This window comes from Gymnoscopelus braueri (assembly GCF_963280865.1).
Source record: "Gymnoscopelus braueri genome assembly, chromosome: 4".
NCBI lineage: Eukaryota > Metazoa > Chordata > Actinopteri > Myctophiformes > Myctophidae > Gymnoscopelus > Gymnoscopelus braueri.
In genome coordinates this window covers 9,347,237-9,370,394 of record NC_137605.1, presented here as the reverse complement: position 1 = coordinate 9,370,394, position 23,158 = coordinate 9,347,237, and the positions used below count along the sequence as shown (strand labels likewise).

The window sequence follows — 23,158 nt, the reverse complement described above, 5'->3', positions numbered from 1 at the left end:
TATGTTGCTATATACATGTATCAGTGGTGCTCAAACCTTTTCATGTGTTCACATTTCAGTGGCATATCAACATTAAAGAGCACAACAGATGAGTTTTGAGTGCATTTCATCCATCATCATGCCATCCATTTATAGCTATTTCCGAGTTTTGAGTGGCTGCTGTCCATTACACCAAAGGAAGAATTCTCCTTCTGCATCCATTAGCTTAGTTGAGTGGATTTTGTCGATCTCCCACATCTTCATCCACATGTAGGTTTTAAACAGAATGACTCATGCGTCCTGGGCTGAAAAATGATCTAACTCTCAACTCATGGATCTTGAAACACATCACAAGAGCTTGTGCTCTTATCAGTCGGATGCTCAAAAACATACAAAAACCTTTCCTTCATTCTAACACTTTCACCTTGATGGCTTGCCATCAAAGCCTGTGCATTATAAAGGACTGGCACAGAAATGATCCTTTCAAAACATCAAAAGGATAAATAAATGCAGTATGAAGCAGGCCCCAATAAGTTACCATAATGGACATATGTCCATTGTTGTGTCCTACATGGCACACACAACAAACGGTCAAAAGGTTAACCGCGAACAGTCTTGTGGACCCCGACTTAAAAGTCATTTTACAATTGTGCTCCCAGCCTAATCTAGTTGAGTACCTCTGCTCTAAAGCAATGAGTACTATCAGAATATGGTGCTTTACTTTTTAACCAAAAAGTTTTTGGTTTCAAATGCCGTTTGAAACACCATTCATATGGCAGGATTAAAATGACTCCATAAAATATGTATAATATAATATTAGGTCATACTGACTTTTAGGAGGGTAGGAACAGAACAAAACTGACATTCAATACGAATTGCTTTTTAACAAGAGTGAATCAAGCGTATTTGATTCTCGCGGATCAATATTAATAACATATTTTTAAGGAAATCTACCCTTGGTAAATTCTAGTAGGATACGGTCTGGAATCTGACTCAGAAATGTAAAAATACATTGCATAGTACACACTGGGCCTCTTCCTTACTTCATTCATAGGTGTTACCAATCATACTAATGAAGGATCCGTTCCATTCTGGTCCAACAGAGTCAGGGTGCTGACATTGTGCATGTTGGCTCACTGCTACACCAGTGGGGTCTCAAATTAAGGTTCGGGGACCCTCATGGTTCCATGAGGGGTTTCCAAATGGAACCAAATGGACTTACCTGTCCATTTGGTTCCATTTGTACACTATATATTTTTTTTTCATGAGCAAATAAATGTAGTCCTGGCCAGAGTAATATAATAATAATAATGAATTAATTAAAGCGGCACTATAACCTTTTTTAAAGAATAAAATGTAATTGTGTTCAATCTATATGGTAGAGTATGTTAATACGATATAACTTATACAATTGGGACCGGGTGGTTGTATTTTGTCTCCCTGCTCCTCTGTTGAGACGTTTAGATGGTGTCAAAGGTCATGTCTCACCTAGACACAGGATCTGACCCAAATTTTGACCTGATGGTCAAGATTCAATTTATCCCCTGAGCAAGCAGGCAGGCTCTATTGGCTCAATGGTAAAAATGGCAGAACGCGCACAGGAAACCAAGTTCAAATCCGGGGTAGAAGAGGAAAGTTGCATAGTGCAGCTTTAGTTATATATACACATTAGGAGGAAAAGGTGGTTGTTTAATTTGGTTGCCTGGCAACCATCCAAGCCTCCCATCTCCCGGCAAGAATTTCCCTGGCAACCACCCAGCCCTCCCTTTCCCCTGGCAACCGTCCCATCTCCCAGAGTTTCCCTGCGTGAACGAATGAACCTTAAGGACAAACGTGTCTCATAATATGAGAGATAGAGAACAAAACGAGAGACAAATGGAGAGAGAGAACAGAACGAGAGACAGATAGAGACAGAACGAGAAAAGAACGAGAGGATGAGAGCATTAAATGCCATGGCCAGCAGACAGCCTGAGGACTGTCTGCTATCTGCTTCTCATTAACACACAGGTTTGTATCACTATACTTGTGAGGACGTCAACATTTTAGGATGGAGATTTCATGCATGTCGTTTTTACTAAAACTTTTAAACCATAAAGCCTAAAATTGCAGTGGAATCGGCGTGCTACCAAGCATAAATGAACACACACACGTGATTAATAGAGCACGTAAGCTGTCGTTTCATGTTTCGTGTTGTTGAATTCGCTCATATTGTGAAGCTGTGCTTCATGTATTCAAGTTCTTTAATACATTGGACTGTGGTTATACTTCAGCAGTTCTTGTGGCCATAACCAGATTATCAAATATGAATTATTCATTTTACCACTGCAGGACATGCATGAAAAAGCTCCCAAATTTAATGTAGCATAAGTTATTTACTGGTCTCTCCCGAAATGGCAGACCACTCAAAATAAAGCTATGAATTTTTAAAAGACTTTTACAATTCAACTACCCATAAGCTTCAGACTGAAAAAGATTGCAACGGTATTGAGGTTCCTTGGGAGGAGAGGGACCCCTATACCAAACATCACCTTAAATCGCCTCTTATAGCATCTAAAGTTTAGCTTAAAAGCTGTGACTTTAATAATAATGAATTGCATTTTTATGGCGCTTTTCTAAGTACTCAAACTTACTCAAAGCGCTTTACAATGGTTCATTCATTCATACAGGGGGTGGGGACATTGGGAGGTGGAGCGGCGAACAGTCGACGCCAGCGTCCCCACTTTTCCCACATTCACACACCAATGGTGGCAAGCTAGCGCCGACCGAATCATTGGAGGCAATGTGGGGTTCAGTGTCTTGCCCAAGGACACTTCGACATGTGGACAGGAGGAGCCGGGATTCCAACCGCCAACCCACGGATCATTGGACGACCTGCTCTACCTCCTGAGCCACAGCCGCCCTTCACAGTCCATGTACCAGTGGAATAACGGCTTTACATACCAGCACAGAGAGAAGAGACGTTATGATGTAGAGGTCAAAGGTGGGGTCAAAGCTGATGTAGTCGTTGTTGGCGTATACAGTACGCCACTGTACTGTACATCTGCACATACCGTCTCTGTCGGGTGGAAACCTCATACGTCCAAAACTCGTACTTTTCGGGATTCAAATAAAAAAATAGCAGATCGACAAGCTCAAAACGCGGCGCGAAGCGACCCGTTTTGAGCTTGTCGATCTGCTATTTTGGATACTTTTTGTGTGACGCTGTAGTATTATCAAGTAGGGTGTTAATTTACAAAAAAAACACAGGTTTCTGCCCGACAGCAACTATATGGCAAGTGCAATTTGTCCTCTGCATAACCCTCTCCCAATCCGAACTCATTAGAAACAGTGGGTAAGTGCCATTAACACAGCGTTCGGGAAACGGGCATTAAGTGCCTTGCTATATGGACACTTGGCACATAGACTGGGGGGGGGGGGGGGCGAACCAGCCACGAACCAACGACCTTCTGACGGCCTCTCTACCCACTCGTCTACAGCCTCGTCCCTGTTCTCATGCCTGATGCACCTCAAATGAGTTATCGCCATCATTTCAACCTTTTGCCTCGATCACGATACATTAACCCAGTTAATCTGGGAACGCCATCTGTCATTTTTAGATTTTAGTCATATTTTATACTTTGGGCTATTCAAAAATAGCAGATATGCAAGCTCATAGTGCTGCGCTATGAGCTTGTAGATCTGCTATTTTGGAAAAAAATCGTGAAAATGTGTGCAAATCTTTGAATGCATATTTTTTTAAAGTGAACATTTGTAACTCAAATCTTTGCTTCTGGGGGGTCCCTGGAATGAAATATTTTACAAATGTTCGCTTTAATAATATATATATTAAAAGATTTGCAAAGATTTCCACGATTTGAAAAAAAAAATGCTGATCTACAAGCTCATAGCACGGCACTCAGTGCCGTGCTATGAGCTTGTAGATCTGCCATTTTTGAATAGCCAAAGAAATCTAAAATGACACAGATGCGTTCCCGGATTGAATGGGTTAACTATCATTGTATTAAATATTGAAAATAGCTGATCTAAAAGCTCTTGTAAAAACTTGTTGATCTGCTATTTTCTATATGTTTGTACGCCACCATTGTACAATGAAGTATAATACTTACAAATAAATACAAAAAAAAAACATATTTTTTTCCCGGGTGGATTCGTTGACAGTACTAGTTCTGGTTCTAAACATCAGTTTGGATATATTGTGTCCCTAAGGTGACATGTCATACCTGATGTAGAGGTGAAAGGTGAAAGGTCATACCTGATGTAGAGGTGAAAGGTGATGTCGGCTTTTATGCGGAGTTTGTTTTCTTCCACTGGCTCAAAAATACTGTCGTCTCCTTCACAGTGTTTCAATAACTCACTGTAGAGAAACCTGAGAGGGGAGGAGTAGAGAGGAGAGGAGAGTAGAGGGGAGTAGAGGGGAGTAGAGGAGGAGAGGAGAGAGGAGGAGAGAGGAGAGGAGAGGAGAGACGAGAGGAGACAAGGTGACGAGACAAGAGACGGGGAAGTAATATGTGGAAAGCAGAGTTAGACAGATGAACACTAGGGCACTAGTGTGTGTGTGTGTGTGTGTGTGTGTGTGTGTGTGTGTGTGTGTGTATTTTTAGAAGCGCGGGGGGGGGGAGAAAGACAAGATGAATGGAGTGGTTTCTATTTCTACCGGACGAATCCTCTCCTGGAGATGATTTCCGCGTGGCAGTCGTTAACCGTGTCCCCTTTAAGACTCAGCTCCTCCCCTTTCACACAGCGATTCCCTGAAACGACACGACAAGCAAAGCATGCTGGGTATTTAGGCGTGTTTCTACGGAGGCGGTGAACTAGGTCTAGAGTAGCCGCGATACACACACATCTACACATGGAGGACAGAGGCGTGTGGGCACAAAAAAAAGGTTCAAATGTGATTAAAGTGATGTTACGAGAGGAGAGTCCAGTAGGTCAAAATAAAGTAGACTGGAGCAGAGTCACTGAATACAATGTAGAGTAGAACAGTGGTTCTCAGCCTTTTCAGGCCGCAACCCCCAAAAATAATTATATCTGAACTGGGGACCCCCCAACATAGTCATATTTGAACTGGGGACCCGCCAACATAGTCATATTTGAACTGGGGACCCCCCAACATAGTCATATTTGAACTGTCTGGGGACCCCCCCAACATAGTCATATTTGAACTGTCTGGGGACCCCCCCAACATAGTCATATTTGAACTGGGGACCCCCACCCAGACAAGCACTTGGAATTGTAGGAGATGAGGCATTACATTTTAGTCCGACATGGTTACACAGATAAATATTGTGAAAATGGCTGATCTACAAGCTCACAACGCCTTGCGACGCGTTGTGAGCTTGTAGATCAGCTATTTTCACATTGTTTGCCTCTTTCTGGTCTGTTTTCATTCATTTTCTTTGGTACACTTTTTTTTAAAACATTTTTCACTGTCATTTTTAAAAATCATTAGGCGACCCCACAGGTTGAGAACCACCGGAGCAGAATACAGTATGAGATTGGATGACTATTTAGATAACATTAAAGACATTAGAGGACGTTAAAAATAAATTAGATGACATTAGAGCACATTAACCCATTCAGACCGGGAACACATCCGTGTCATTTTAAGATTTCTTTGGGCTATTCAAAAATAGCAGATATACAAACTCATAGTGCGGCACAGAGGGCCGCACTATGAGCTGATAGATCTGCTATGGACCCCCCCATCTCAAAATGTTTTGTTCCAGGGACCCCCAGAAGCAAAGATTTGAGTTACAAATGTTCGCTTAAAAATATATATATATTCAAAGATTTGCAAAAAAAAAAATCATGATTTTTCTAAAATAGCAGACCTACAAGCTCATAGCCGCGCTATGAGCTTGTATATCTGCTATTTTTGAATAGCCAAAGTATAAAATATGGAAAAAGTGGCAACACAGATGTGTTCCCGGTCTTAACGGGGTTAAAAGACATGAGATGGCACTAGAAGATGGTTAGATATTAGAAGACATTTAGAAAAGACAATAGAGGACAATTAGGAGTGGTACCTGTTCCCAGGCTGACCACGGTGCCCAGCCCCTCCCCCCGTCTCATGACGATGGTCGCTAGGATCTTCCTCCCCAGAAGGCTGTGCTGGATTCGGGTGGTCAGAGCATTGAAGCGCTGGTGGCTCAACATCGCTATCTGGTCATGAAGGGTACTGCCTGATACCGGCAGCTAGAGAGAGAGGAGAGAGAGAGAGAGAGGGACGAGAGGGGAGAGATGGAGAGAGAGAGGGGGGGGAGAGAAAGAGGGGGGGGGGGAGAGAGAGAGAGAGAGATAGCAAGAGCGATGGCAAGTGAAATAGAGAGATGAGAGATAGCAAGAGAGATGGAGTATGATGAGAGATAGCAAGAAATATAGCAGGAGGGATGGAAAGAGACGGATGAGAGAGAAATGGAATAACTAGTAATAGTAGAAAGTAGCAAAAACAGTCATAATACTAGTAATAAATAGCAGTAGCAGTATAGTATAGTACTACGGGTAGTAGAACTAATAATAATAGTAATAATTTTGCCCCAAATTGTTTTGGGGGTATTTGTCATTGTAAAACTTTGCACGTGTGAAATTTGTCCTCTGCATGTTAGGAGCAATGGGGAAGTCCCTTTTAACAAGCACAATTACATGACAATTAAGTATTATGAACAAGTTGATGATTTGTGGGCCCGTGACAAAGCGATGGTCAGCTTCACAGCCTTTCTAGATCAACTTCCCAATGCAATGAATAAACACAATGTTGGTTTGAAAAGGGAGCCAAAAAAGTTTGGGATGACTTTAATGATAAGAACGTTGCATTTGTATTGCATCCAATTAAACTGGAATGTAAACAATTCTACGGAGGTGATGAGGAATCACGTCCAATACAAACACGTGGAGGTGAACGTCCAAGGCGAGTTTGAAGGCTCTTGCACGCGTTTGTTTGTATTGTTCAGTTTTTTTATCCGTCGTCTGATAAAAATCGTTATGCACAGACAGTGCAGACAGAGAGAGTCCAACACATTTTTTAATGCCAATTGTTTCCTCCCCACACACCTTTCTTTGTGCCGTCACTGTTGCATCCTACTGGCTTAACCCATTAATACCTGGAACGCATCTGTGTCACTTTAGATTTCTTTGGCTATTCAAAAATAGCAGATCTACAAGCTCATAGCGCGGCACCGAGTGCCGCGCTATGAGCTTGCAGATATGCCATTTTTGAAAAATCGCGAAAAAATATTTTTAATATTTTTTTCAAAAAACTGTTAGGATTTAGATTTTTTTTTTAAAGAATCGCCTCAGGTCTTAATGGGTTAAGTGCCAGTGAGGAGCCCCCACCGGGAGGACGTAGAGCCTTTGTCCTACTCTTTCCGCCCAACACTCCCCCCCGCTGACGGGTAGGAATACGTGCAGTGAAAAATATCATCCTCCCCGCCAGGCTTCCCTCCACCGAACACGGGCCAATTGTGTTCGTATAGACACTCGACAAAGCCGGATTCTAACCCACAACCTCCCCAGCATTTGTGCCCTACAAGAAATGTACACCACCAAAGGCCACGTTGACATAATATGATGACATTCAAGGCCTGATAAGTAGTGTTGAGTAATTACCAATACCTCTGCTGGGGTGAGCTCTCCAGTGCGTGCAGCCTTCTCTGCTTCACCAATCAGCACTCTGAGAGCGGCGTCCGCAGCTTCCTGTTTGCCCTGTTTCTTATTGGACGCACAGACGGGAGGGAACCAACGGCCTCCGAGCTTAGCCTGGTACGTAAACCTGGAGAGAGAGAGACACGGAGAGAGAGAGAGGGCAGTCAGGTGGGAAGACAAGGTGAGGGAGAGTGTGTGTGTGTGTGTGTGTGTGTGTGTGTGTGTGTGTGTAAGCCAAATACATCAGCAATTAAGGACAAAGTGGAGGGCAAAGCTTTATCTAGTTTAAGTATGTGTGTACTGTGTGTGTGTGTGTGTGTGTGTGTGTGTGTGCGTGTTATGTATACAGGTTTGTGTGAATATGCTGTCCTGTGTGTTTATGTCCTACCACTGTATATGTACATTCAACTTTTTAAAAAGTGATTTCACAAGCAGACGAATATTTGTTTATCATTTCTGGAACATCATAACACTAAACACATCATATATATATAAACTATGATAAAATGTGATTAATATGACCATGAAAGAACAATTTTCATGTATTTTTCTATGTTTAAACACATTATTTAAACCTTTGTGTTCATATAGTGGGCGTGTCATAACAGGTGAAACTAGCCGGTCTACAAGCTCACATGTTGCAATGCAGTGTGAGCTTGTAGACCGGCTAGTTTCCTAAAAGAGATATGATGTTGTGAAGGGGGAAAAATTATGATATAGGGTTTAAGTGGTTAAACTACAGTAAGATCGGTGCCAACAGTCGATTGTGTTCCTGCAGGTTAGGCAAGTTAGATTTAAGACTTTTTAATGCCAAGCTGAAAGAAACTGAAGACTAATTCATCAATAACACTGTTCACTTTGTCATCCGTCTATAATGAGATGGTGACATGGCTTCGTTCACTGTATTCAAGTACTACTGACTTCAATTCAGTTGCACTACATGCAGTATACTCAGTGGTGAAAAAAGTACTAATTTTTTTTACTTAAGTAAAAGTATCAATACTGCAATATAGAAATACTCCGTTACAAGTAAAAGTCCGGAATTCAAAATGTACTTGAGTAAAAGTACAAAAGTATTGGCATCAAAATGTACTTGAAGCACCAAAAGTAAAAGTACTCTTTATGCAGAATGTCCCATTTCAAGATTTCAAGATTTCAAATGTATTAACATCTTTTGAAAATAGCATATCTACATGGCGACGCATTGTGAGCTTGTAGATCGGCTATTTTCAAATGGCCAAAGTGTATATAGGGCTGAAGTGGTTAATGTATGTTTTATAATAATAATCAAAATCTACAAACTAACTAAAGTTTTAAAATAATTGTAGTGGAGTAAAATTTGTCTCTGAGATGTAGTGGAGTAAAAGTATTGGAAATTGGAAATACTCAAGTAAAGTACAAATACCTCAAAATTGTACTTAAGTACAGTACTTGAGTAAATGTACTAGTTACTTTACACCATTGAGTATACTATACATACAGATACAGCTGATGCAATCTTAATTTTTATCAATAGGATTTCAACCCTCCACGTGTTTACAAGAAAATGCCCAAATGCCATTCCTAATCCATGCGTGTGTGTGTTGCGTGCACGTGTCATGCATGCGCGTGCGTGTTGTGTGCACGTTGTCGTCATCCATACTTGGGTTCGTGGGGGGGTCCGGATTGTCCCACCAGACGGATCTCGGCGGCGAAGCCGCGGGCGCGGGCGTACTCAAGCAGGCCCGACACGGCATTGTTGTTCAGGTGGTTGATGAGGTCGCCCACGCCGGCGTCGTGCGCCGCACGGAGCTCGTCGGCGGTCAGGGGGGGCAGCGAGGGGCAGATGGGCCCCCCAGTGCCCCCCGAATCACCCCCATCACCCAGAGGTAACTGAGGCTGGAGAGAGAGAGAAAGACATGGTAAGAAACATTTCACGTGTTCAAGGCTCTTTTGGTTAAATTTACCAATAAGTGTCTTTTGTGTAGGAGAGACAGTAGGAAAGCTGAGAGGGAGACAGTGTAGGAGAGACAGACAGACGGTAGGACAGCTGAGAGAGAGACAGTAGTACAGACAGACAGACGGTAGGACAGCTGAGAGAGAGAGACAGTAGGACAGACAGACAGAAGGACAGCTGAGAGAGAGAGAGACAGTAGGACAGACAGACACAAAGACGGTAGGACAGCTGAGAGAGAGACAGTAGGACAGACAGACAGGAGGACAGCTGAGAGAGAGAGACAGTAGGACAGACAGACAGTAGGACAGACAGACAGGAGGACAGCTGAGAGAGAGAGACAGTAGGACAGACAGACAGTAGGACAGACAGACAGGAGGACAGCTGAGAGAGAGAGAGACAGTAGGACAGACAGACGGTAGGACAGCTGAGAGAGAGAGAGACAGACAGTAGGACAGACAGACCTTGTTGAGCTGCAGCCTCCCGTCAGCCATCAGCTCCTTCACAGCCTCCTCTGCAGCCAGCTGGCGAGCTGCTTTCTTACTGGGAGCCGATGCCTCCACGCACATCGTGTCTCCTACCTTCACCCTGTACATGAACCTGACACACACAAACACACACACACACACACACACATGTTAGTTACACATAGTGTCCCCTACCTTCACCCTGTACATGAACCTGACACACACACGTTTGTATTACTGTGCTTGTGAGGACATCAGCGTGTTAGAACAGCATTGAATAGGCATGTAATGATTTATCCTAAATCCATTCAAATCGTTTCAAACTGGTGACAATTTAACCCATTAAGACCTGGAACTGTGTCATTTTTAGATTTGAGCTAAAAAGCATTATTTTACACTTTGGGCTATTCAAAAATAGCAGATCTACAAGCTCATAGCGCCGCACCGAGTGCCGCACTATGAGCTTGTAGATCTGCTATTTTTGAAAATTCGTGAAAATGTGTGCAAATCTTTGAATATATATATTTTTAAAGCGAACATTTTTAACTCAAATCTTTGCTTCTGGGGGGTCCCTGGAACAAAATATTTTGAGATGGGGGCCAAATACATATAATTTTGGGGGTCCTTGACATGAAAAAGTTTGAGAATCACTGACAGCAACATAGGTTTTTTTCAAAAAACTGTTAGGAGGATTTAGAAGACATTTTGTAGAATCGGTCTCAGGTCTTAATGGGTTAAATAGATTTAATAAAGAATGTATCGCGATGCAAACAGCAGAGGGCGCAATGGAGACAAGACAAAAAAAATTAAGAAAATACAGGATCTTTCTAAGAGTTGATAAAAAAAGTTTGTTATTTGCTACTGTATTGAAAAGAGCACACGAGGCGTTGTGAGCTTGTAGATCAGCTATTTTCACAATGTTTGCCTCTTGCTAGTCTTTTTTCATTTATTTTCTTTTTTGGTTCACATTTCTTTTGACATGTTTCACTCTCATCTGGGGACCCCCAAAAAAATCATTAGGCGACCTCCCCCTGGGGGTCCCCGACCCACAGGTTGAGAACCACTGCCATAGCATATTATATACACAAGCTATGAGCTTGCATATCTGCTATTTTGGAATAGCCAAAGTGTAAAATAATGCTTTTTAGCTAAACTCTTAAATTGTTTTCCAGGTTTGAATGGGTTAAAATGGGTGCGGCAGGGTTCTCGTGGTTATTAACAGACGTGTGTGTGATGGCTCTGGACGTTTATAGGCCAGTAGTGTATTTGTGAGCCAGAGAGAGAGCCAGACACCTTAAATTAATTATGAAACATTGTGTGACGCGTGATGATGACATCAACCCTACTGGAAAGCACTTGACCTCATTTTCTCTGCACTGGATCAACCGGATTGCATGATAATATCACAGACCCATTTCTATTAAATACATACTATTCTATGTCTTAAATATAGAGACGCATACGGTTTGCTTGACCACAATTGTTAAGATTGTTTTTTAGATCCGTCTTTGTCTTTACACTCTAGTACTTATGTCACTATTTAACCCAATCAATCGCATCTGTGTCATTTTAGATTTAGCAATTTAAAAATAGCAGATATACAAGCTCATAGCGCGGTACCGAGTGAGCTTGTAGATCTGCTATTTTTCAAAAAAATCTTCCAAATTTGTGCAAATCTTTGAATAGACATATATTTTTTAAGCGAATAATTGTAACTCAAATCTTTGCTTCTGGGGGTTCTACAAATGTCTTCTAAATCCTAACAGTTTTTTTTTTAAAATGTATGTTGCTATACATCAGTGCTTCTCAAACTTTTTTCATGTCAAGGACCCCCAAAAATGATATGTATTTGTCCACCGACCCCCCCCACCGGATTGAATGGGTTAAGCTCCTATTTAGCGCTATAATAACGAAAAGGTTTTGACATATTTTTACATTAATTCTTTTTATCCCATTTAGACCCAAGGCCCATTCTAAAAAACGCCTTCTAAACCCTGACCTAAGTTTTCTGAAAAACTTCAAATATGTATTAAAAGATTTAAAAATGTATTTTGCTATATACTGTACATAGCAACAGGAACCCCAAAAGGGGTTCCCCGTCCTGATAAAGGTATAGTTACAAATAGGGGTTCCTGCCTAAAATGGGTTAACCCATTGAGACCTGAAGCCGATTCTACATGTCTCCTAAATCTCAACAGTTTTCTTATTCTTATTCTTTGTTATCAGTGGTGCTCAATCTTTTTCATGTCAAGGAGAATGACATGTATTTGGCCGCGGACCAAATACATAAAATATTATGTTCCAGGGACCCCCCAGAAGCAAAGATTTTAGTTAAAAATGTTCGCTTTAAAAATATATATATTCAAAGATTTGCACACATTTTCACGATAAAAAAAATAATAGCAGATCTACAAGCTCGTGCCGCGCTATGAGCTTGTAGATCTGCTATTTTTGAATAGCCCAAAGTGTAAAATAATGCTTTTTAGCTCAAATCTAAAAATGACACAGTTCTAGGTCTTAAAGGGTAAGACCACTTTGGTAGAGGTTTGGGTTGTGTAGTTACCTTGCCATGATGTAACTCCAAAGGTGGACAAGAAATCAAAAATAATTGCTCCATTGATTAGAAATTGATAATTCAAAATATGCTCCTCATTGACTTACATTGTACGGTAAAACGGCTCTCAAAGTCACTCTTTTAGCACGTAAACGAACACAAACAAAGTTGATTCAGACAATATAGAACATCACCAAACCCAGTACTGTTTGTTTTTTTAATAAAAATGTGAACTTCCTGTTGATTTTACTATTTGAAGATCCCAATCCGGATCCGCGGATCCAGTCCGGGTTTTCTTCTTAATAAAAATGGTAAAATCAACAGGAAGTTGACATTTTTATTAAAAAAATAAACAGTACTGGGTTTGGTGATGTTCTATATTGTCTGAATCAACTTTGTTTGCATTCGTTTATGGGGTAAAAAAGTGACTTTGAGAGCTGTTTTACCGTACAATGTAAGTCAATGTAGAGCATATTTTGAATTATCAATTTCTAATCAATGGAGCAATTATTTTTGATTTCTTGTCCACCTTTGGAGTTCCATCATGGCAAGGTAAATACACAACCCAAACCTCTACCAAAGTGGTCTTGCCCTTTAATGGGTTAATATGATTATATCAGATCTTAGTGTTTTGCCAATTATTCAGGGGCCCAATTGCAATAAATCCCCACGGCCCCCAGAGGGCTGTAGAATCACTGCACAACACTCTAGATAGGGAGCGTGTGATGAATAATTAAAGGGGGTAAATGATGTTTTAAGCGTACCGTGGGTCGTGCGGCGGTCCCTCCTGCCCCGTGATGATGAACTCGATGGGGTTCCCCGTCCGCTGGCTGAACTCCATCAGCACGGACACGGGGTTCTTCCCGCCGGGCAGGGAGCGAGACAGGGGGTTGCGAGCGCCCGCCTCCGAGACCACGCCCCCCATCACGTCGTCCGCCGAGCCGCCGAACAGGTCCACCACCCCGCCGCCGCCGCCGCCGATGCTCACGGGGCCCTGGACAGACACACAGACACACAATTAGTATGCATGCAATTAAAAAAGGTAGGGTAAGCGATATGTGTAGGTGAAAACTAAAGGTTTTTTTGTTAAAGGTAGGGTAAGTGATTTGCAATTATTCAAATAATTGCAAAATGGGTCTATGTTCTGATAGTGCTCGTTACTATAGAGTGTCCTGTCCATATAAAGAGTCTCCATGTCTCTCCAGCTCTTTATAAAACAGAAAATGTATTTTGTAGTTTTTTTTTTTTTTTTTGTAGTTTCATTTCCAATTTTATCCAACCAGGACAGAGAACTCAATCAGGATATAGATTAAACAAGTGAAATTGGAAGTGATGACACTAAGAAATGAGCAGACACAATTTTAACTGGAACACTATACAAATTAAGCTTAAAAATGGGTACTTTCTCCTGATTGGCTGAGATTTTGACACCTACCGAAAAATGTATTTTCTGTTTATTAAAGAGCTGGAGAGACAGGGAGACATCTGTTACTGAACAAACACTCTATAGCAATGATTACTATCAGAATATAGTATTTTAACCTTTTAACAAAATACTTTTTGTTTTAACCAAAAAATATCACTTACCCTACCTTTAAAAGGTTAAAGCACTATATTCTCATATAGTCACGGGATATTTAAAAAAATCTGGGAATAAATTCCTTACCAAGAAATGTCTTCACCAGTGTCTAGTAACGCATCTCATAAAGACTGAAATGCAGTTTCCCTAGGGGAATGTTTGACAGCTGCTGAAAGTTGGGGTACCCACCATAACCTTATGCGAGGAATAAAAAAATCAAAATGTAATTCTGTTTTTAAGTAGCATGTGAGGGGTCAAACTAGGGTGCTTTTATGATTCTGAATCCATTGCAAGCATTTGCTTTGCACCAAAACCACTCCTTGGGCTAAAAACGGCCATAGCCAACCTTTTCCAGGTAATTTTTTTGTGTAAAAAGCCCCATTGAGATTGGGCTGTTTTTAGCCCAAGAAGTGGTTTTGGTGACTGAAATGCAGTTTCCCTTAGGGAAACTGCATTTCAGTCTTTATGAGATGTGTTACTAGACACTTTTACAAACACATTGGTGAAGACATTTCTTGGTAAGGAATTTATTCCCAGATATGACATTATTCTGATAATATCCACTGACTAATAGTAATCGTTGCTATAGAGTGTTTGTTCAGTGACAGGAATCTCTCCGGCTCTTTAAACATAAAATACAATTTCAGGTAGGTGACAAAATGTCAGCCAATCAGAAGAGAGAACCCATTTATCAGCTTCATTTTTATAGTGTTCCAGTTCCAAATGTGTCTGCTCATTTCTGTGTGTCATCACTTCCCATTTCACCCGTTTAATATGTATCCTGTCTGAGTTCTCTATCCTGATTGGATAAAATTGGTATCCTGACCTGAAAATGCATTTTCTGTTTAATAAAGAGCTGGAGAGACATGGAGACTCCTGTTACTGAACACACACTCTATAGCAATGAGTAATATCAGAATATAGAGCAATTTAAGACCTATTTTAACCAAAGAAAATCACTTACCCTACCTTTAAGCAAAAAAATGCAATCTAAAATGTAATGATGTTTTAGGTATTATTGGTCGAAACCGTATGTTGCTGCTGTTCTACATACAGCCAACCAGTTGGAATAAATCACAGATTGAGGCTTTAACTTTTTGCTTTGTGGTGGACAAAATTCATATTCAAAATTAATTCAATCACTGTGGTATTGATTAATTTAATATACTTACAATTCTGACTTGGTGCGACGAAGACATGCCGTGTTCTTAAGCACACAACCCTCTCAAACAGGTGAACAGCAGCTGATTCTCAGAGAACCCTTTTTCTGTGTCAGTTCCTTGCCAACAAGTTGTTTCACACCAATCTATTTAAACTGTATGTTCCCCTAAAAGTGCCATTACAGCTTTTATGACATTTCTGAGACTATTCATGTTTACGGAAGATGCTTCTGAACATGCATTCTATTACTAGTTTGACCACTTCAAATACCCTTTAATCTTTAAATGACTAATAGTCGAAAATAGCCCATCTACAAGCTCGGCTATGTTCCGTGCGTGACATGCTTTCATAGAAGACTTTTTTTTTCAAATGACGGAACCGAACCATAATGGACCCGTCAAATTTGTTCTGAGTTCGGATTGGTTCCCAATTGTTTTGGACAACCCTAATCAGACCAGTGAACCCTAATCAGACACAGTGAACTTTGCTCCAAGATCCGATTAATCATTGCAGAAACTACCCCAAATGTTTGGTATCATGTGGACCTGACAAACCTGATAATCACCATCAAAGTGCCATCAAAGTAGATGCTCCATAATGGAGTCTAGAAGCTACATAGCAGCAATAAGAGAATGCATGTGATCACCTCGATGACGGAGGAATCTGTGATGGCACTGACCTTTTGACCCCATGATGAAGATATGGTTTGATGCACTCTTCTCAAGTCACTGAACTCAGCAGGCAGCTGACTTCCCCCCCCCCCCCCCCCCCCCCCCCAATTATTAAGCGCTGCAGTAATCTGATCCTAGGTCATCCTATATAAATCACAGCATTTCATGCATTTCTCTCCTGATCAGCGCTGAGTAGGGGTGTTCTCGGATCCACTCGGATATTACAAAATAATGATAAACAGACCCAGGCCAGAGATAACAGAAGCTGAATCACCCGGCCCAAGACCCAATTGACCATAATAAGACAATAAACCCCAAACCGTATTTTCGGTTGGGGTAGAAACGTGAAGACCTCTGCTTCTTCTTGCTAATTGGTTGACTGAGCGATGCTTGTATTCCTTAACCACTTAAACCCCAGCATCCATGTTGTGGGGAAAGCTTTCGCTGAAAATAGCCGATCGTCAAGCTCACAACGCGTCGACGCGTTGTGAGCTTGACGATCGGCTATTTTCAGCGAAAGCTTTCCTAACAGAAAAGACACTAGTATAGATCACTGAGGGACTCCGGTGAATGATTAGGCCGGTCACAATTATTACATAAAACGCCTAATCGCAATTATTTGAGATAATCGCAATTATCTTTGCACAATCGTCATAATAGTTTCCGAAATCGAAAAATGTTCATATATTTTCAAACATTTTCCAAAAATAGCAGATCTACAAGCTTACAACGAGTCACAAAGTGACGCGTTCTAAGCTTGTAGATCAGCTATTTCAGCTATTTTGAAAATTCTTAAATATGTCAGTAATTACTTGTATATTTTAAGTTATTTGTCATATCTGCCCTGTGCAATTTTTTGATTACGAAGCCTAAAAGGCAAACACAAATTAAGTTTGTATTTGTATGTTCCAATGTTCAACGCCAAACAATGAAATCGTTAATCGCAATTATTTGAGTGACAATTAAATGTGTCATCTTAACCCATTAATACCTGGAACGCATCTGTGTCACTTTAGATTTCTTTGGCTATTCAAAAATAGTAGATCTACAAGCTCATAGCGCGGCACCGAGTGCCGCGCTAAGAGCTTGCAGATCTGCTATTTTTGAAAAATCGCGAAAAAATATTTTTTATATTTTTTTCAAAAAACTGTTAGGATTTAGATTTTTTTTTAAAGAATCGCCTCAGGTCTTAATGGGTTAAATGTGTAATCGTGACAGCCTTATCGACCATATATGTCACTGATGTAGGATCTGATCCTTGTACTCCTTTACTAGTGGTCGACTGTAAAAAGTCACCGATCTAGGGGGTCAGGAGGATCCTCACCGCATTCTCGGGCGCCGGGTCGGTCACTTCCTCCATGGCGGCGTCCTGGCCCCCCTCCTCTGCTCCTCCTCCGGCCCCCGGCTTCATGTTCTCGCCGACCAGGATGCGGAGGCACGCCGCGGCCGCGTCCTTCTTGGCCACCTTCTTGCTGGTTCCCTCGGCGACGGGGAACAGCCTCCCGTCCAGCATCACCTGCATGCGAAACCTTGATGGGGAGAGAGAACGCACGGCGGAATCGTTCAGGTGGAATCCGGTAGAATCGTTGGGCCTCATTAGTAGTATATAAGGACACCTTTGTTGCTAATGCTAATGCTAACATGCTAATGCTAACATGCTAATTGTGTTAGCATATTAGCATTAGCATTAGCATTAGCATTAGCATGTTAGCATTAGCATTAGCAACAAAGGTGTCCTTATATACTACTCTCATTCACCGACCCGGTTGTGAATTCCCCGATATTATTTTGCGTGCTAACCCTTTAAGACCGGGAAACGCATCGTCTGTGTCATTTTAGATTTATATGGCTATTAAAAAAAATAACAGATATACACACCTAGCCTGGTTCCATACCATAGACCCCCCCCACTCTCTGAGTGGACTGCCCCTCTTGGTCTGGTGTTGTAATGTGAACCTAGGATTTATACGGTACAAAAAATTAACGTCCAATGAGAGTCGGAGGTGGGGGTGGGAATCCATTGTGATTGGTTTAGGGAAATTCTAAACCAATTAAAAATTGTTTAGGGAAATTCTAATCTCCTCCCCCTTGTAATCGCCTACACTGGAGCCAATGACAGACTGAAGCTCCACCACGCAGCTTCAGGCTGATAATCAGGCTAATGCAAACCCATACCGCGGCACAGAGCGCCGTGCTATGAACTTGTAGATCTGCTATTTTTTGAAAAATCGTGAACATTTGTGCAAATCTTTGAATATATATTTTTTAACACATTGACTGCCAGAATTATTTCATAATTTTTTAGCCAGTGCCAGAGTTTTTCATTGGAAAAAAAAAAGTACTCAGGAGCCGAAATACAGCATTTTTAAGTTTTAAGTTAAAGGGATACTTCACTTTCGGCGGGGGGAAACATTTAAAAAATATATTAAAAATAAATGAAAAAAGTAATGGAAAATTCATGGCCCCCTCACGCATTAGAGTGTCCTACTAATGTGTGAGGGGGCCTTTATTTTGCCATAACTTCTTTCATTTTTTTTTTATATATATTTTTAATGTTTATTTTATGTGAAAGTGAAGTATCCCTTTAACAAGGAAGTGGATAGGAGTCTAGATCTTCAACTAATCATATCTCCTTGGTCTTTGGGTGAAATTGGATTTTTTTTTTGGCACGTGGCGGCTTTAAAGCGGTTCGCGTAGATCTACGTGATTGGCAGTCAATGTGTTAAGGGGAACATTTGTAAAATATTTAAAAAATAGCATTATGCATCTGGTTCGTCCAATGTGATTGTGAGAGTCAAATAAACAAACATAACGGTGAACAGAAACATGTCCCGTCCGTCAACATATGGGAAAACGATAATAAAACCGGATGACGGGGGAGGGGGACTGACTGACCGCGGGTCGTGCGAGGGTCCCGACTGGTCCAGGAGCTGGAACTCGCAGTTCTGCCCCAGGTACTGGGCGTACTCCATCAGGCCGCTGACCGGGTTCTTGAGGCGCACCTCCTGCAGCTTGGCCCAGATGTTCTGCGGGGGCGGGGCGGCCAGCGACACCGCCACCGTGCCCGGGAGGCGGCCGCGCACGCCGTCCTCGTCCAGCAGCTCGTCGGCCGGGTCCCGCCGGATGGCGTTGAGGAACTCGGGGATGTCGTCCGAGGCCCACTGGCCGCCGTTGGTGTCGTCGTCCTGGTGGGGAGAAGGGCAAATCGTTAAGAATAATACAGATTTGTATAAAGATTTAGTAATGATAAACTTCATTTATTAGTCCATGAGCCAGAGCCCCAAAATTGAGCAATGATTATCGAAAGAGTGGGCAAAACCATACCTATATTAAATTGTTCATAGGGTCAATACGAGTAAATAAATATATGATAACCTTTCTACAGGAGCAGCTTTTTCATGGTTATCACACATTTTGTTATTTTCCCCATACGTACAAGACAGGTCAAAAAATAAAATAAAATAAAAAAGAGTTATCATAATGAAACTTCCTGAGTTGATTACTTACATGCAGACAATGATTTATCGTATTACAAGTTTTCTGAAATTGTATATTTAAATATGCAAATTAGGCATTAGGAAAATATGCCCACATTTGCATAACTTTCCAGAATCAACATTGGAACATTGGACAAAGCCAGAGTCAACATACTTATTTCATTTTGTTAAGATGTTGGAGTCAAAGGTTTTTAACGAGGGAATATTCAATATCTGGCTCAATTTTGGGGCTCTGGCTCATGGACTAAATGCCTAATTTGCATATTTAAATATACAATTTCAGAAAACTTGTAATACGATAAATCATTGTCTTCATGTAAGTAATCAACTCAGGAAGTTTCATTATGATAACTCTTTTTAAAATGTTGTCATTTTTTCACCTGTCTTGTACGTATGGGGAAAATAACAAAATGTGTGATAACCATGAAAAAGCTGCTCCTGTGGAAAGGTTATCATATATTTATTTACTCGTATTGACCCTATGAACAATTTAATATAGGTATGGTTTTGCCCACTCTTTCGATAATGAAATCTTGTCTGGCTCATGGACTATTATGAAGCACAAACTGCTTTATGAAACTGAGGGGGGGGGGGGGACAATTTGAAATATTTGAGTTTTTATTTGAGAACATTAACACATTGAGTGCCAGTCGCGTATATCTACGCGAACCTATTTAAAGCCGCCAAATGCCAGTCGCGTAGATCTACGCCAACTGGTCTTTTTTTTTTTAAGTTCACATTGCATTGCTGGCCTAGATCGATACGACACATTTCATTGTAGCACCACCGGATACGGAATTATCCGGGATCCGGTTTTTCCGATCCCATCCACTTTCATTCTAAAGCTGACACCAATCCGCCATTTTCTCAGTTGTAGTTTTTCTCGTCGCTGATCGCTGTTTAACATAAACCGTTCTAACTACAAGATGGCGGATGGGATTTTCATGCTCAGGTCTTCACTGCTCTACTCGGACGGATCGCTTGTGTGTTTACAAAGAGTTGAATGCACGATTTTAGCGGATTTAACTTGGTCTGTGGCGACGTGAAGAAAACAAAAAAACAACAATAAAACGCTGGCACTGGTGAATACATTATGAGATTAAACTCTGGCGTGGAATGTGTTAAAGCACATTATACAAAAGTATTCATATTAAACTTCAATGTACACATTAACTAAATTTCATTTTATTTAAAGAAATAGTTCACCCCAAACATTGAGACTTGAATTCATGAATATCGTTTTGTTTTTTGTCACATTCCTAAAGCAATAATTTGATGACCAGCGGACTGGTAGTCCTCTGTCATTGTTTATCCTCCTGTAAAACTGACATCTTCAATAAAAATTATGTGAAAATAAAATAAAATAAAGGAGACACCAAGGAGTCTCCTACCGGAACCGCGGCAGGTCATCAAATCATTGGCTTAGGAATGCGACCAAAACAAAACAATATCCATGAATTCAAGTCTCCATGGGGTGACTAATCGATAGAAAAAGTCATGTTGGGGGTGAACTATCCCTTTAAGCCCCATTAAAAAAATATATATAAAAAATAGCAGACCAACAAGCTTACAACGTGTCACAACACGATGCATTGTGATTTAGTGGATCTGCCATTTTTAGAGAAAAAAAAATTATACAAATTGGGAACGTTCGCCTATAATGACATGCCCAAAATAGCGACACCAGGTTGAAAGTAGTAAAAAGGGCCTCTCTGTGTGGAGTTTTCATGTTCTCCCCGTGTCTCCTAGGGTAGGTACCCTCACAAAAACATGCAGTAATGCTGGTCTCTATACTGCCTCCCCCTGGTCAGCCGGGGCGCCTGATGGAGGGGAAAGGAACTGGTTGGAATAACGTGTTCCTTCCACGCGCTACGTCTAACCAGGGAAACCCCCCCCTGTCAGGTGATAAGAAGCGGCTTGCTAGCTCTCATGCATTGAAGGAGGCATGAGCTTGGCTCTAGGCTCTCCCTAGGCTGGCAGAGGGAGTGTAGCACCCAGTATTTCTTAGATAATTGGCACTAGGTTTAAAAAAAAAAAAGGGTTACAAAAATCGTGGGATAAAAATTTAGAAAAAAAAAGAAAGAAAGTAGTAAAAAATTATTGGATCACTTCGGCCGCAAAATACCACAAAAAAAGTCAAATAACGGCCAGGCTCTAGTGAGATAAACGAGCGTAAAAGCATGCAAATCCTGCACACTGGATCACGCTCCGGAGCCTGATCCAGTGGGGCGGACTCGATTCGTTGTCAGGCTCTAGTTCCTGGCGGCCCGGGGGCCACATACGCCCCCCCCCCCACCTTCACTTAATGAGACCCGCAGGTTAAAATCGGAATACTGATATATTATTGATTTCAGCTGTTACAATTCCAAACATGACCGGCTTTAATTACTAGTAGCTCAATGACTAGAATTAAAATTCTATTGTCTTTTTTTATGTCCAATGTATTTGTGTTTAAGTTCATAAAGTTAACATAAGTATAACTAAATGCATTTGAAATTAAATAAAAATGTATCTTTTCAGGATTCCAATTCAAAAATAGCCAAAAATAGCAGATCTACAAACTCAAAACGTGTCACGCTGCGACGCGTTTTGAGCTTGTAGATCGGCTATTTTTTGCTACTTTTGTGTGACATAGAAAAAGTTAAAATACGGAGATAGGAGGTTTCTGTACAGTCCTCTGGAGGGAGTGTGGAAATATAGTGGCACCCCCTGCTCTAGTCAGAAGCTCCACCCACCTCGTCCATGAATGGCCGTGGCTGCAGCTCCATCAGCGGTCGCGGAGCGGGGATGGGCTCCAGCCCCGGTAACTCTAGCTTGACCTTCTCTAGCTTGACCTTCACCTCTCCTCCTCCCTCCTCCTCCATGGAGGTGTCCTGCGCGGCCGCGGCGCCCTGGGCGGCCTTCAGGCTCCTCTCCATCCTCTCACGCCGGTGCCTGGACAGCTCCCAGGTGGGCGGGGTGGTGTCGCCGTTCTTGGCGACGTCGCCTTGCTTCTCCAGGGCGTAGAGGGTGGGGCTGACCTGTGAGGGGGGTTTGAACGCCGTCGGGACATTTTACGGGTTAATTGTCGTACAAATGAAGTTGCGATCAATGATTTAATCCATTTAGACCTAGAACGCATCTGTGTCACTTTAGATTTCTTTGGCTATTCAAAAATAGCAGATATACAAGCTCATAGCGCCGCGCTACGAGCTTGTAGATCTGCTATTTTTGAAAAATCGTGATTTTTTTTTTTTTATTTTTTTTTCCGATTTCTTTTAGGATTTAGATTTTTTTTAGACGCGGCCTCAGGTCTTAATGGGTTAATCCATTAAAGGAGGAGTTCACCCAAAAAATGACTTATTTTCTATCAATTACACACCCCATGAAGCCTTGATTTCATGGATTTATTTTAGTTTTTGTGGCATTCCTAAGACAATAATTTGATGACCGTGTGTATTTCCGGTAGAGGAGACACAAATAATCTACTTTGTGTCTCCTACCGGATACATTAGCCGGTAGGAGACGGGAATCAAATTATTAGCTTAGGAATGCGACAAAAACTAAAAAGAATCCATGGATTCAAGGCTTCATAGGGTGTGCAATTGATAGAAAATAAGTCATTTTTTGGGTGAACTCCTCCTTTAAGACCAGGAACGCATCTGTGTCATTTTAAGATTTCTTAGGGTTATTCAAA

At 41.4% G+C, this 23,158-nt stretch overlaps 1 protein-coding gene across 7 annotated transcripts in view; it reads right to left on the bottom strand.

Moving 5' to 3' along the window:
- Nucleotides 1-23,158, bottom strand: part of adar (adenosine deaminase RNA specific) — a 55,519-nt gene that overhangs the window by 11,280 nt on the left and 21,081 nt on the right. For 5 of the 7 annotated variants that reach the window (XM_080427558.1, XM_080427562.1, XM_080427564.1 and 2 more), the window contains exons 7-17: nt 22,218-22,502; nt 18,881-19,170; nt 17,864-17,941; nt 17,310-17,514; nt 13,339-13,568; nt 10,018-10,153; nt 9,263-9,498; nt 7,591-7,747; nt 6,006-6,174; nt 4,634-4,727; nt 4,232-4,345 (exon numbers count right to left, since the gene is read on the bottom strand). In XM_080427558.1, the coding sequence (XP_080283684.1) occupies nt 4,232-4,345; nt 4,634-4,727; nt 6,006-6,174; nt 7,591-7,747; nt 9,263-9,498; nt 10,018-10,153; nt 13,339-13,568; nt 17,310-17,514; nt 17,864-17,941; nt 18,881-19,170; nt 22,218-22,502 (1,994 nt within the window). The remainder of the gene's footprint in view (nt 1-4,231; nt 4,346-4,633; nt 4,728-6,005; nt 6,175-7,590; nt 7,748-9,262; nt 9,499-10,017; nt 10,154-13,338; nt 13,569-17,309; nt 17,515-17,863; nt 17,942-18,880; nt 19,171-22,217; nt 22,503-23,158) is intronic. The other 2 variants (XM_080427561.1, XM_080427563.1) reach the window with 1 other exon arrangement.